The sequence below is a fragment of the Nomascus leucogenys genome, chromosome 22a, assembly GCF_006542625.1.
Source record: "Nomascus leucogenys isolate Asia chromosome 22a, Asia_NLE_v1, whole genome shotgun sequence".
Classification (NCBI taxonomy): Eukaryota; Metazoa; Chordata; class Mammalia; order Primates; family Hylobatidae; genus Nomascus; species Nomascus leucogenys.
The window spans coordinates 73,572,355-73,587,746 of record NC_044402.1 but is presented as its reverse complement, the minus strand read 5'-3'; the positions used below and the strand labels follow the sequence as shown (position 1 = coordinate 73,587,746).

General features: G+C 39.0%; 1 protein-coding gene across 2 annotated transcripts in view; it reads right to left on the bottom strand.

The window, feature by feature from the left end:
- Positions 1-15,392, bottom strand: part of MAP3K20 (mitogen-activated protein kinase kinase kinase 20) — a 194,546-nt gene that overhangs the window by 35,335 nt on the left and 143,819 nt on the right. The window contains exons 12-14 of one of the 2 annotated variants that reach the window (XM_003253722.3): positions 3,173-3,217; positions 685-715; positions 448-587 (exon numbers count right to left, since the gene is read on the bottom strand). In XM_003253722.3, coding sequence (XP_003253770.2) covers positions 448-587; positions 685-715; positions 3,173-3,217 — 216 coding nt within the window. Of the gene's footprint in view, positions 1-447; positions 588-684; positions 716-3,172; positions 3,218-5,757; positions 11,806-15,392 lie in introns of those variants that run through there. The other variant, XM_003253721.4, reaches the window with a different exon arrangement.

The window sequence follows — 15,392 nt, the reverse complement described above, 5'->3', positions numbered from 1 at the left end:
AACTGGTGTAAGCATTTCAGCACAGTAATGACCAGCATAGCACCGTTTCCATTTGCAGCCCCTAACACGTGATGTGCTGCATAGTAGGTGCTCAGTAAAGATTTGTTGATGGAGGCCAGGCCTGGTGGCTCACGCCTGTAATCCCAGCACTTTGGGAGGCCGAGGCAGGTGGATCATTTGAGGTCAGGAGTTGGAGACCAGCCTGGAAAACATGGTGAAACCCCATCTCTACTAAAAATACAAAAATTAGCTGGGTGTGGTGGCACACTTCTGTAATCCTAGCTACTTGGGAGGCTGAGGCAGGAGAATCACTTGAACCCAGGAGGCGCAGGGTGCAATGAGCCAAGATCGCGCCTTTGCACTCCAGCCTGGGCAACAGAGCAAGACTCCACCTCAAAAAAAAAAAAAAAAGGTTTGCTGATGGAATGTTGTCCCTTTCTGAGGTACCTTGAAGTGAATGATATGCCCCTTGGAGACAATGCCCATGTCTTTCAGGTCTTCTTCCTCCAGCAGCAGCAGTCGCTTCCCTGTAATGTTGTTTTCTTTAAACAAGCTTGCATATACACTCATCTCTGCTGAAGAGTCACCTGAAGGGAGTGATTAGAAAGCAGAATCAAATTAGATGAAATCACATCCCAAACAAAGTTAACTCCATGAATTAAGAAGGTAACTTATTCCACTTGCCTTTTCTGACGAGCTGCTGAACCCAACAATACTGTGAAAGAGAGGACACATATGGTTTTGAAGATTCACACATGGTCAGTGGCCAGTCTTCACAGTAAACATAGAGTTTTCAATAGATCAAAATAGCTTTAATTCCTGGCTCAACCGCAAAGGTAAAATAGAAGACTTCTCTTTGTAGTTTTAAAACCTCAAGCTTTCAAATGGGAGATACCCTTCTCTTCGGGGGTCTTGGACAGTTAAAAGACCATTGGTTTTCCTCCTTCTTTGGGAGATATTTTTAAATCCTTTCAAGAGGGTTCTTACTTATAGTGATTTTTCCATTTATGTGCTGGTGGCCCCCTGGATTGCTGAGGGGCACCGGTTTACTCAGGAATTGTATGAGTTCCAGGGACCACACAGCAGTGGACAGAGCAACGGTCAGAAGGAATCTTCTGTTCTAGGCCAGGTCATGAATTAGCCACGTGGCCCTGGCCAAGTCAAAATATGGAGCTTCCTATGTAGAATGAGGAGATTGGACCCAGTGACCCTTAGTCCCTGTATACACAGGGTCTGGGTTTACTGGTGGCCTCTCACAGTATCTTGGTGAGGGGAGAAGGATGGGAGGCCAGACTCAGTCCCTCTGATTCTCTGGGGGAACCCTCAACTCTGGAATTTTATATAAGTGGCCTGGAAACCACTCAACCTCAGAGCAAAGACTAAAAATAGCTGTTAGAACTCAGTGATTTTTCAAAAATTTCTTTTCAAATGACAGGGGAAACTTTGCAGCTAGGGATAAAGAGATTATATCCAGGCTTGTGAATAAAGGAGACCCTGAGTCCTCTTTCCTTGTTAAGCAAGGCTGGCAGGAAAGTGAGACTCACTGGGACTCAGTGAATGGGAAGAAATAGTGGCAACTGGTGCCAAGTTTCCTTACCCTATGGAAGCCAAAGAGGTTAGCTAATGTTGAAAGCAGGTGCACTTCAAAAGAATACAAAGGGCAGAGAGGGAAATGCCTGGGCCCAAAACCAGGTTGAACTAGGTAAACAGATCTTTTGAGGAGTTTCCAGTAGCTAGTCTGCACTTTGTGGCACCTGGTCTGTTCCCTGGGCTGGAGCCCAAACCCACTAAGGCTGGCATTGCATCTTTTGTTTTTTTCATTTTCATTTAGCGATACCCTGAGCTTGTTAAATAGACCTGGATAGGCATAAGTCCCTGAGTTTTATAGAACTTTAAAAAAAAATTTTTTTTTGAGATGAAGCCTTGCTCTGTTGCCCAGGCTGGAGTACAGTGGTGTGATCTCGGCTCACTGCAACCCCCGCCTTCCATGTTTAAGCGATTCTCTTGCCTCAGCCTCCCAAGTAGCTGGGATTATAGGCATGTGCCACCACACCTGGCTCATTTTTGTATTTTTAGTAGAGATGGGGTTTCACCATGTTGGCCAGGCTGGTCTCGAACTCCTGACCTCAAGTGATCCTCCTGCCTCAGCCTCCCAAAGTGCTGGGATTACAGGCCACCGCACCCAACCTAGTCCCTGAGTTTTCACATCAGGAATTTTCATACCTGTTTTGTCACTAAGAAAATAGATATGGCGACGTAACAGACTAAGTTGGATTGTTTCTCAGGGTTTCTATCAAGAATGCAGAGTGCAGGACTTCCTTTGGACTTCAACAGTCCGAGTGCAGCCTCTCAAAACATAGAGCTTCTCTGGCTAAAGCTACAGAGAATGTCTGGGTGTGCTTGTGTCTATTCCCGCTTGGGAGGCCAGAATAAGGCTGGCAAATATGATGCCTCACTTTCAAACAGGCCTGAGGTGGAAGGAAAGCCAGTTCAGTGGTGTCCCAGCCCAGCACTGCCTTGACCAGATCCTCCTCTACCATGGCTCAAGACCATCCCTGTTCTTGTAAAAAGATTTAAGATCACTTTTTTTTCAAGTGTGTTCATTTGTTTTCCCGAGCTGCCACTTTAATTTCCTCATTGGTATTTGTTATTGTATTCTGGAATACTTTCAGAGCAAATTAGGAAGGTAGAACCCACTTAGAAGATTTGCAGAGATACTTGCTTCACTCTTGAGGCTTTATTTTCAATCATTATTGCATTAAAAACAGAAAAAAGGCCAGGCGCAGTGGCTCAGACCTATAATCCCAGCACTTTGGGAGGCCGAGGTGGGCAGATCACTTGAGGTCAGGAGTTCGAGACCAGCCTGGCCAACATGGTGAAACCCCATCTCTACTAAAAATACAAAAATTAGCCAGGCATGCTGGTGGGCACCTATAATCTTAGCTACTCAGGAGGCTGAGGCAGGAGAATCACTTGAACCTCAGGAGGTGGAGGTTGCAGTGAGCCGAGATCGCACCACTGCACTCCAGCCTGGGAGACAGTGCAAGAAAAGAATTTGTCAACTTCTCCTAGTTAGACTTTCCCAAGGCCCAATCTCTTCCCCTAAAAACTTAGGGAAAAATTTATGAAATACCTGCCCAAGTCAAATAAGGCATGAATACAAAGAGCTTACCACATCGTCTTCTGTCCATGCACCAATCTCAAAGGAAGGCAGCAGCTGCATGGGAAATATGCATGAAATGAAAAAAAAAAGTAATATTATCATTGTCTTTTTGGTTCATCCTCGTCTCATTCTTTCAGCTCTCAGCTGCTGCTCTGGCTTGGTTCCTCCTGCAGGCTGGGTTGAATGGAAAACAGCTTTCCTGACCTTAAGAGGCAGTTCTCAGTGCTCCAGTAATGTTCACCAATCTCTCAGTAACAATTCATGTACTTTGGGAGCTGTTTCATATTCCTCTGTTGGTACGTGGTTTTTACATCCCACAATCAGGCCTCAGCAGTCAAGGAATTTCTGACATTTTCTCAGAGACCTAGAGTCTTCCTCAGAGTCTCAGCCAACATGAGGACTGTTGGATTATTAACAAAAATTCCAAAGCAACCACCTAGTAACCAGATGATGTATTATGCCTATTCTCAAGGGGAATTTCTAAGTGTTTAAAGATCTCATTTGCACAATATTTTAAAAACCAAATGTTAGCACCCACGGATGAAGAAGGACATGGGAAATTGGTACGGTCCTAAGAAACCCAGGCTGCAGAGTTGCTCTAACTAAAACAGATTAAAATACCTCCCTGTGAGGTTCACAAGTACAAATGAAGATGTCTCCAGAGGACTTCAGCCTGCACCATTTTCAGAGCCAAAGAGCTACTTACTGTCTTCAATATATGCCCCATGGCCATCTAAATAATAAATGCTTACATAATTTTTAGAAGTCTGTGTGTCCTATAAGTCAAATTAGAGTTTGGTACAGCTATTAGCTTTAACTAGCCTAACTTGCCCCCCAAAAATGAATTGCTTATGAGATAATATGGCAAAACATCATTCATCTTCTGTTACAAATAATATTTTCTTGTGAGTGAGTTTCAAAAAAAAGAAGTTGAGTTTGGTTGCTTTTACTATTAGTATAAAAATCAGAGGGTAGGTGAGTTAACCTTTCTAACTTATAGGTATTTTGTACCCACATGCTCAAAATTCTGCTAGGAAAGGCACAGCCCCTGCCTTCAAGGAGCTTCTAATTTAACCGGCGCTAATACAGGTGTAAATTATACCTGGAGGACTCCAAGGCCACCTGAATCTTGGTTTACTTAATGCCTAACATAGTGCCTGGCATACGGTATCTGGTAAATTTTTGTTGAGTCATTTTAAAGAATGAATAAAATTAAAGGGTGCATTTACTGGAATGCTAAGTTCTCTGGTATAGAGTTCAGTGTCTATGGGTATACCATAGACAGATGTATTCACAAAGAGATTTGTAAAATAAGATGGGAGAATGGAGGGCAGCATGGCTTGAGCTGGGTCCTGCAGGGCAAGAAGAGAGGTGATTCCGGGTAAAGAGAAGCAACGAGGCAAAACCTGGCATGGCGGGAGAGGGAGGGACAGGAGGGAAGGATGGGAATGGAAGGCAATGAGTTCATGTTGGAGGAAAAAGGGGAAATGAGGCAGACAGGGTGGGGAGGCAAGTGGAAAAACCCACTAGCTGAAATGGATATGAATGTGTAAGTTTGAGTATTTATAGACAAGTTGTCAGGACATAAAGTACACACTGAAATTGATCCTGTTCTGCGTATACTCTGCTACCTGCATGTGCTTCCCTTCCCTCCAGGGTTGCCCTTGCCTCCTCGAAACACTTGAGGTGGGTAGGAATCATCATACACACTCACTTGGTTTAATAATGGGGAAAGGAGAAAGACTTGAGGAACAGAATCTAAAGCTGATTGGATCAAAGAAAATAGGTGACAATTTTGTCTCTTCACAGGGCAGCTGGACACAGCTGCAGAATCATGCCATTCCCTTCTCCCATCACAGAAGCAAATGTGAAATAGGGAACTTTTTTGGTTTGTTCAAGAAACAACAGTCTGAGTTACAGAAATATTTTCCTGCATCAAGGCTCACTTTTATAGAAGCTGGGATGGGGGGAGGGGATGTGTAGTGTTATTTTTATAAAATTCCCAAATGTTGTACTAAACAAAATTGAGAAATAAGTATTTTTTGAATAGAATAGAAGTTGTAAATGAAATAACTAATCACAACCAGAATCTTTGGTTTTAATGTTGAAAGGAGAGGGGGTTGGTTGCACACTGAGGATGGTTCTCCAATACGATGCCTAGGGAGAGGCACTGGCTTCAGCTGGATGCTTACTCCAGCAGGATTCTTTGCACAATGCTTGCAAAGATCAGTGAGAGGAAGGCTGGAGCCAGGCACTGCTTCATGACGGTTTGAATTTGGCAAGATGGGGAATAAGAGTTAATGATCTCCAGCCACAGAGTGGCTTACCATTTCCTTTATGTTTTCTGTACCTTGTTAACATATCAGTGTATCTGCTGTAGGATGAGTTCTAAGCCTTTCTTTCTTTGGGGAATAAAACAAATCCACCCCATGACTGTCCCATCACTTTACAAATTTATTATTTACACTCCCACTGACTTTAGGGAGAGAAAAGCTAACACTTGTGTGCATGCGTGTGACAACGATTCCTTCAAAGGATGTTGGGAATCCAATCTAACAGGGATCTTATATACACAGCAACACATAACAAAGGGATTTACTGTCAAAACGTTTATTGCAAAATGGAGTCTTAGAACAAAGGAAAGCAAAGAAAAGTTCACATCAAAATGAAATGTATGACACCAACTTGGATTTCTGAATACACTGTGGACTTTGTGCTGGAATATCAAATTCCAACTATAAAATCAGTAACTGAATAGTCTTACCACACAAGAGTAAAATTTAATCTTCCATACAAACATTATACAAGATATTTGGCATAGGACTTGCTCAGAATAACATTGCAATAGAATAATTGAGAAAAAGTTTTTGTTAAAAAAACAATGAAGTGATAATGCCATCTATTCAAAGCTCACACTCAAAGAATATAAATATTTTCTATTATTTAGTACAAAAATTTTAAGAGTGCAAAAGCAATATGTGCAGTGTATCATATCTGACATTAAAAGATATACTATTCTGCACACAATATAAAATAATTAATGTAGGTGCTTGGAACTCTAGTTTTGAAGTAAATAATCATATGCCAGAAAGCTCCTCACAGGCAACAGAGTGCAAACAAAGGTGGAGTCTGAGAAAACACGGCTAGTCTTCTAGATTTCCAGATAGACACTCATTTTTCATCATAGAAATGCTGTATCTAGAGCTGTCAGGCTATGCTACAATCGAGAGAAGAGAATAGATTTTTATGTCTGGCAATGCTTAACACTAAACAGGAAAACAGTCTTATCAAAAGCAGCAAAAGGTGCCTGATTATAGAAAATGTATGCTCTGTTATATATGTGGTGTGATGAAACTCTGCTACTTTCAAAAGGCTGCAATAAGTCTAGTACAGTAATTTTTTTAAGTATTAATATTTAACTCAGAATAAGTTTTAAAACTGTCTTTCATAAAACTCTTACCATTCCAATGAAAACTCTGAAAAATAAAGTTATACGCACAGTAATTCTGGGAGAAGTCATTCTGGATCACTCCTAAACCCTCCCCCGACCCCTAATTCCTTGATTTTTAATGGGGATCAAGTTTGACTACCTTAGCTAGTGTTTAAAAGTCTAACAAATTCACTGCATGTTAAAAATCACTGGTTAAAAACCCACCCTCAACATTTCCAGAGCACTAGAAACAGTGAGCTATATGCTTTCAAATTCTTTTCACTGGTTATGTAAAATAGTAAAATGTAATTTTGCTTTCAAAAATGGGTAGAAAAAGCAGGCTTTAAATTAACCTATAGAATTGTAGCTATCTCAATGAGTTTTTTTTTTTTTTTTTTTTTTTTTTTTTTTTTTTTTTTTTTTTTTTAATTGTGGAATCAGTGTAGTGGGAGAGTGACCTGACCTGGTGGATTTGGCTGTTTCATTAAGTTGCCACCAGCATTCTTAAGGAGAAAGAAACCATTTCCCCTTAGGGAAATGGTGATTTAAGATAAACCCACGAAACTCACAAAATTCAGGTTGTATGTTGCTGTAATTCTAAAAATACATTTTGTTTTGACTTGGGTAATTTTGTTCAGGAGAAAAATAATTAGACACGAAACTCTAAAGCTTCTGGATTTGATAAGTTTGTCAGTGGGGAAGGGACAATGCTACCGGGTTTTTTTTGTTTGTTTGTTTGTTTTTTTTTGAGATGAAGTCTCACTCTGTCATCCAAGCTGGAGCGTAGTGGTGCGATCTCAGCTCACTGCAACCTCTGCCTCCCCAGTTCAAGTGATTCTCCTGCCTCATCCTCCCTAGTAGCTGGGGTTACAGGCATGTGACACCACACCCAGCTAATTTTTCTATTTTTAGTAGCAACAAGGTTTCACCATGTTGGCCAGGCTGGTCTCAAACCCCTGACATCAGGTCATCTGCCCACCTTGGCCTCCCAAAGTGCTGGAATTACAGGCGTGAGCCACCGTACCCAGCCCCTTTTGGATAGAAGACTTTACTGAGCACACTGTCCCTGGCATTCATAATGTTACTATTCCTGGCACTGGGCAGCAAATGCCACCCCAGTTGCTGTGACAACCAAAAATGTGCCCTAGCCCCAACACTCTCAAACACCATTCGGTGACAGCACCACCCCAGTTGAGAATGACTAGGAGGGTCTCATCAAATTCTACAAGATAACTTTATGAATTAAGAAAAAAAGATGAAAGGTGAGACATTTTCAGTTGCATGTCTCTGATAATCCCACAATTGAGAGATTCAGTTCTCATTTTGAATGTTTCCATTTCTCACTCTTTTAACCCTTCTCTTTCTAAATGTACATTTTTGTAAATCAAGTAATCGGAACTAAATCCAACACGATAATTGCCATTTCAAACATTGATCTGGAAAGTGAATTAGAAGCTGTACAATATCCTTAGAAATTCTGCATATGGCTAATAAATATTACTTTTAAAATTAATAGAGTCTAAAGTCTTCCAAATGATCTTTACAGATAGAGTGAGACACTATACAATTCTGATTATATGATTTAGATTTCAGGGATGTTTTAACATTTTCAAACCACTAGAAGGACATTGATTGGGAACAGAAAGTAATAGAGCCAACGTCACGTGGTAATGATCAATAGTCCAGTTCTACGAGGAGAACAATTTTAAGCTCTTCACTGAGGCCAATTCTGCTGTATTCTAATTTCTTGTAGGTTCTTGGTGGTAGAGTACTGAGCTATGACCATCTCTGGAATACTGGTGAGGAAAATGACAGCAGTAAAGAAATGAGGAAAATATTACCTAATTAATGATAAAGTTAGGTCCAGTACAGAGTCCTGTTATTTTTCTCTTTGGCCCTATTTGGCTGCTTTTATTAATGCATCAGAACTTTATGTATAATCATGTGGATTTATATGTAAATTAAGAAAAAATGTCCATTTCATTCAGTTCATATGTTCTAAATGTATTGCTGATCATTCTTAAATGAGACTCAAGGTTTACATTCTTACATGAAGTGCAGAGATCCCGGAGTTAGCCCCAAAGATCCCCGTGCCTTTTTCAGCTTTGCTCAAATGTTACCTTATCAGTGGGGCCTTTCCTGACCACACTTTAAAAACCTCAACACTCACCCACGGGCCTTATCCTCCTTCCCAGCTTCATTTTTTGGCATAGACTTATCAAATGTGAACATATGATACATTTGCTTTATTTATCATCAATCTTCACTCACTGGCATGTAAGCTTTGTGACTGCAAAGATTTTCATCTAGCTGTCTTCCAGAACAGTGTCTGGCACAGAGAAGGAGCTCTATGAATATGTGTTGAATGAATGACTGTATCTTTGCCTTGTAAACCCCATGCTATTGGCTCTCTCCTCAGATGGCTGACCACTGCACCCCAGGGCATGCTGGAAAGACAGGAGACCCGAGCCCTCCCTTCTACTCTACTCCAAGCTTTTCTGCTTGGGTGCATTGACTCAAGTCAGGTAGTACTTCTCTATGTCTGAGCACAGACAAGCTGTGTTCATGTATTTGTACATATATGTGAATAGACAGAGAAACTAGTAGCATGGGTATGTGGGGGAATCCATCTTTTAGGGAGAGGTTTATCTACTGTTTTTGTGTTTAGTCTCACCTCAGACCAGGTTAAGCTGGCCAGGGCTCATAGTTTTCAAAGAGCAACAGAAGAAATCTGTTTAGCTTACATTCCAAGAATGTTCTCTTTATCTTTCCTGAAAGCTATCCACTTTTAATTTCATTTCATACTACAGAGAAAATATTATTTGAAACTGATAGTTTTCCAGAAGGTTACTGAAATCACTTATTTTTCAGTGTCTTCACTGGCACCATTCATAGTAGCTAACATTAACCAGCCACTTTCCATGGGCCTGGTGCTGTGTCAAAGTGCTTTACATATATTATTTCTTTTACTCCGCACAATGATCTTTTCAAGTAAGTACTATTTTATTCCCACGTTGAAGATCAGCAAACAGACACACAAAGATTAAATAATTTTCCCAAGGTTGTCGAGCAACTGGGCCCAGGATTCTGAGTGACAGTCGGACTCTGATCCCTTTCTTCATCACTATGCCACCTAGACTGCTGTACACCTCACACCCAGAACATTCTATTCCCCCCAAATGAAGTTATTTCTCCCCAAATGAAGCTGGCACAGCATACTGATCATTATGTGGTATTTTTCAGCTCTCAAGGGGCATTAGAAACATGTCACGCTTCAAATTCCAAGAGGCTTTTAATGATCAAATATAGTTAGAAATACTATTAGATCATATCTATGATGATGTCCTTTCTTTAAACTTCATAAAAAGACCCACCAAAAATATTTTGGTTTAACAGTCAAATAATGACACTCCTTTCTAATTTAGATTGAAAAAAGTCTTAGTTCTTTTGCCTCATATATATATAATTAAAAGTGTTTTATAATTTAAACAAGCTTTGACAAATAGGTGATAACATTCTGAGAATATCCCTGGCTAGCCAGGTTTTCAGAGCAGTGCCTGTATCTACTTCTAAAACACCAACATTATTAAGTAGGGTTAAAACAAAAAACAACCCTGGTAGGCTAAACTTGGTATGGAAAGGACCTCTGCTTTTGCCTAAGTGAGGATAACTTATCTTTACTATTTCTTTTGTAATATTTAATTTCCTCTTTAAAATAGCTAAGCATATGCTTAGAATCCTGGATTATTATGCCCCTCTAAAAAACAAACCACCATGCATACCCCACTTGCTGGAAAATCCAGGAGAGGCATGAACTCACCCCCCTGGAAGCATCCCCTTAAGACCACATCTTTCTCTTTGTATAAAGCACAAGCATAGCCTTAAATGACAGTGTGTTGTTAAGAAGCTTCCATGGCCAGCAGTGGTATGAAAGTTTGCAACATCTGCTGTTGGTTTCAAATCAGGGTATTTTTCCTTCAAATACACTACTGAGAACACTGCTCAGGCTTTACTTTGAGCAGCTGTGCTATTTAGTACCAAAAATTTTCAACACTTAGGTATTTCTGAAGAGCATTTTGTTATAATCTTCTTTCATCTCAGTATTGTTGGATTTTGTACTATCAATTCTTTCTTTCTCTCTTTTTTTTTTGTTTTTTTGAGACAAGGTCTTGTTCTCTTGCCCAGGCTAGAGTGCAGTGGTGCCATCAAGGCTCACTGCAGCCCTGACTGATTGCTAGGTCTCAAGCAATCCTCCTGCCTTGGCCTCCCAAGTATCTGGGACTACAGGTGTGTGCTACCATGCCAGCTAATTTTTAAATTATTAGTAGAGACGAGGTCTTACTATGTTGCTCAGGCCAACCATTTCTGATATTACAGTGTATTGCTATAAGAAAAAACAAGTATGTCACAGAATTACTACGTGTCAAAGAACAATTAGGAGTTAAGAGTGTTCAAAATGTAAGTTTTTAAAAATGATTTGAATAAAGGAAATAAAGTCAAATACAAACTAAAAAGTATTCATTAAAAAAGAAAATGCCAGAATGTCATTACTTTAAAAGTCCTGTATTGTATATAGAATCACAAATTTCTATAATCAGGCATCACATTTGCTGATTCATAAATATACTTCTTTGGCTTAATTCTCCCCCGATTTTTCTGTAAGCAAAAATAAATCAGAAGTAGAATTGATAAGAAATTACGGTCATGTAAATGTGATTGGCCTAAAAATGCAGTGCTTGGTTTTCTGCCTCCTTACTGGTTTTTGTACAGACTGAGATAAACAAGTTACTTTTGTGTTTTCCAAACATTTGTGATTTTATTACTTTGCTTTCTGCTTTCATTCACTATTATCCATGTCATTATCCTCCTCCTCACCGTCATCATCATCGTCACCTTCTGACAAGTCAAAATCACTGAACCCCAGAGCCATGTTGACTTTCTTCCCCCTTCTCTTAGATGTGGTTTTGGAAGAATTCTGCTTGGCTTGCATGTTTATCTGCATCCCAGAATGCATCACAGCTCCTGCTTTGTTCATTGAGAAGATATCCCCAAAGCCCATCAGCATCATGGCCTGCAGACTTGGGTTCATGCCATGGCCCTCCCCGTTACTTGTTGCTGTGATCTGACATGACATCTCTGCACTGTTTGACTCCTCTGTTTTAGATTCAAAGTAAGACTCCTCAGACATTCTTGCAGCAAGAGGCAAGAGAAGCTATCAAAAGGGAAGAAAGGACGGAAGTAAAAAGAGAAATTAGGACCAATTTAAATCAGGAAAATAGATACCACAAAATTAGTTGGCACTACACAGGAGGTAAATGATTAGTGAAATAAATGAATGTGGGGAATTATGTGAGAATTTAATGGCAGATTTGGCTCCAGCATATTTGCCATAATTTATGAATGACAGGATAAATCAGAACCAAAAGTTTGCAAAGCACCACAGCAAGCCAAATTTCAAATGGAAAAGAAGTTGCAAGTTTTAAGCCCTCATTTTGCTTAAAACAAAATAGTTTTTAGGATTTATCTTGACTTTTCCCAATTTCACTTTCATAAGGAAACATTTAATTAACCCTTATATTTTTTTAAAAAGAAATTAAGCAGAGATTAGATCTCAAATGAAAAATTAAGAAACTTTGTACCCAAAAGAAAAGCTTAGAGGAAGCACAAAAAACAGTTCAGCAGTCTATACAGTTCTAGGGAAATGTGGGTTATTAACTACCTTTTTATCTGGATTAGTACTCTCAATATACACTAAAAATTAGTCTAGAATTCACTTGCTTCCACTTATTTATTTATTGTAGCCAGAACTGATGTAATACTATTTATTCAAATTATTAAATAATTCACTTGTGAACAAATTCTACATTCTGTCTCACATTTAAGTTAGACGTAAGTATGTAAACACATGAAAACTGGGAAGAAAGGAAAATAGTGTTAATTTAGATTGTTCTAATATGCTCTAATATTCAAGTTTTCTTCTTTCAACAACAGAACTTTTTTCTAAGATGTCACCACTCACAGTGGTCACAGACATTATCTTCTACTTTACGTAATTTGAACAGCCAACTTATTCCCATAAATGTTTGGGCATATCCATTTCAGGGGTAAAACTGTTAGCATATGAAAAATGTTACTGCCTCTTCTTTTCTTTTGAGAAACAAGCAAATCAAGGCTTATGTTTCTGGCGTAGTTGCAATATGGATACATTTATGATAACTAATGTACAAATAATATACTGGGATAACCTCTATATTCTGGTACCTAATATTCAGGATCAATTTCCTAATTTTTTTTTTTTTTTTTTTTTTTTTTTTTTTTTTTTTTGAGACAGAGTCTAGCACGGTTGCCCGGGCTGGAGTGCAGTGGCACTATCTCGGCTCACTGCAACCTCAGCCTTCCAGGTTCAAGTGATTCTCCTGCCTCAGCCTCCCGAGTAGCTGGGATTACAGGCGCCCACCACCACACCCAGCTAATTTTTTGTATTTTTAGTAGAGATGGGGTTTCACTATGCTGTCCAGGCTGGTCTTGAACGCCTGACCTCGTGAACCACCCCTCTCATCCTCCTAAAGTGCTGGGTTTACAGGCGTGAGCCACCGCGCCCGGCCTCAGTTTCCAAATTTTTAAAGTGAAGTTGGAGCTGAGTTTTTAAAAAGTAGCTTGCACTTTTGGGAAAAACCCTCCTGGAGTTGTTAGTTCAATAACTTTAATTTCATATAATTCAACTGAAAAGTATCCATTATATGGAAGAAAACAATTGCTTTAGATCTTTAAACATTGGAAACAGGATGTTATTTCCCTTGCAGTCAAACTTCTCAGCTTCTGAAATTCGTTTTCAATTGTTAGATGTTCTCGGGAACTCTTTGTGGCTCATTCTATTATTTTGAGGGTCCTTCCTCACATTAGGTTTGACTCTAAAGATCTCCATAAATGTTTCTCAGATAAGCCTGTATTCTTAAAATAAATAAAAAGTTTACATCAAGCTTCAACTATAATTAGAAAATAAACATTATCCATATTTACGCATAAAGGATTAATCTCCCCAAATATCCTTAACTAATGTTTTAGTTTTAGGAAAGAAAATAGTGCCCTTGAAATTAATTCAATGATACAATTTTTTATGAAGTTACATAAATGTTAAACTTACATAATTAAGATGAGGCCACCTACAGGAAAGCTAAACCTCCAGCCACTTCCTTTTTAAAACGTTTATTTCATCTTTCTCTAAGAAATCTCAGTTAAAGCTAAACAGAAACTGATGTGAGGACAAAAGAAAATACCTACTTACAAAATATCTGAACATAAACTTTCTTTCCTTCAGAAATACCAGCTCTAAGCAGAAGACACATTAAAAGCAAGTACTGTAAAGAAAGGAAACTTATCTCCCATAAGGAAAAAAGAAGAAAATCTCATTGAGATTGTGCTGCAGGCTGTCCATTGTTAGATGGTAGCCCTCAGAGCAGTTCCTTCACAGAAAGTTTTGTGGGGTTAAAAACTCAAGCAGGCAACCTACCGAGCACACAGAGCTTTATTGTAGAGCACTTTATTATTTATTACGCAACTATGTTACTAGGAGCAATAATGTGTGCAAGGCAGCCCATTTCTTAGCAAAACTGATGCCAAAAAACTAAAGAAAGGTTCTGAAGCATATGTGAATGGGTAAAGTTTTTTCTTAAAATACTACATTTAGAAAGAGTCAAGCCACGCAATGCTTTACAGCTTTAGATTTCAATGCATTTTAAATCAAAACAAAACCTCACAGACTTCAGAAGCTGTGCTCTAGGGACGAGGTCACATTTTTGCTCCTGTCCCTCATGAGCTGTGGGAGAAGCACTGCTCCTGTGCAGAACCCTAGAGGGAGGCTTTCAGAGGCTGCCTGCTGACACCCAGTCAGCCAGAACAGGAGACTTCCCTCATTGTCTTTCTCTCACGAGCCAAGTTAAATTCACAGATAAAATGTGGCACTTTTAAAATGTTCCATGATAGCGTTCTGGATAGCAATTCAATTCATTTTGGAATTCCCTGGAGAACCAAAGTCCTTTTTTTCCAAGTTGAATCTGATAATAAACATTTAGCTTCATTGTATTTTCCTTTTTTGGATATCAGGTTGCTTCTCCACACAAGTTGGGAAGGAGACAAACTTTTATTCTTTAGACACTGGAAAATACTTTGCAACTGGGCACTGGCTGCTTAATGAAGATTAAGACTTTTAAAGATAGGAAAGCTTTTTGAAGATCACAAAATGAACAGCATTTCAGTATTTTTTGGCATAATCACCATAGCAACTATAAAAAATGAATTTAAATATATGTTTACTTTTAATCTACCATTACTTGGGTAATTTTAAGTGAACAAATATTGCCCATTAAAAACCCTGGAAAAAAAAACAATTATAAATTTATACTTAATTCCTGAAAATGTTATGCCATTTAAAATAGGAAAGAATGCTGAAATTTGATTAGACTTGAATAATATCATATCAGCATGTAAGCTCAAGGTTAGTGTATAACCAGTGAAATGCTTAAAAATAATTTTTATATTCCTCTAAATACAAGACTTGGGAGAAAAAAGGTGTAATAAATACTGAAAGCTTGTCCAGAGAGAATCTTTTTCCAATATTTTGCTGCCCATGATCATAACACTAAATTGAGTACGAAATACTAATGCTTCTCATTTGCATGTCATCATGGTTAGCTCCATTTTAGAAGGAAAACATGGTTAAGTTCTGACACATCAAAGACTCTGTTTAGTCAGTGAGCTGCTGGAGTTACAGTTATTAATGACTGAGCGACTAGAAGGAGT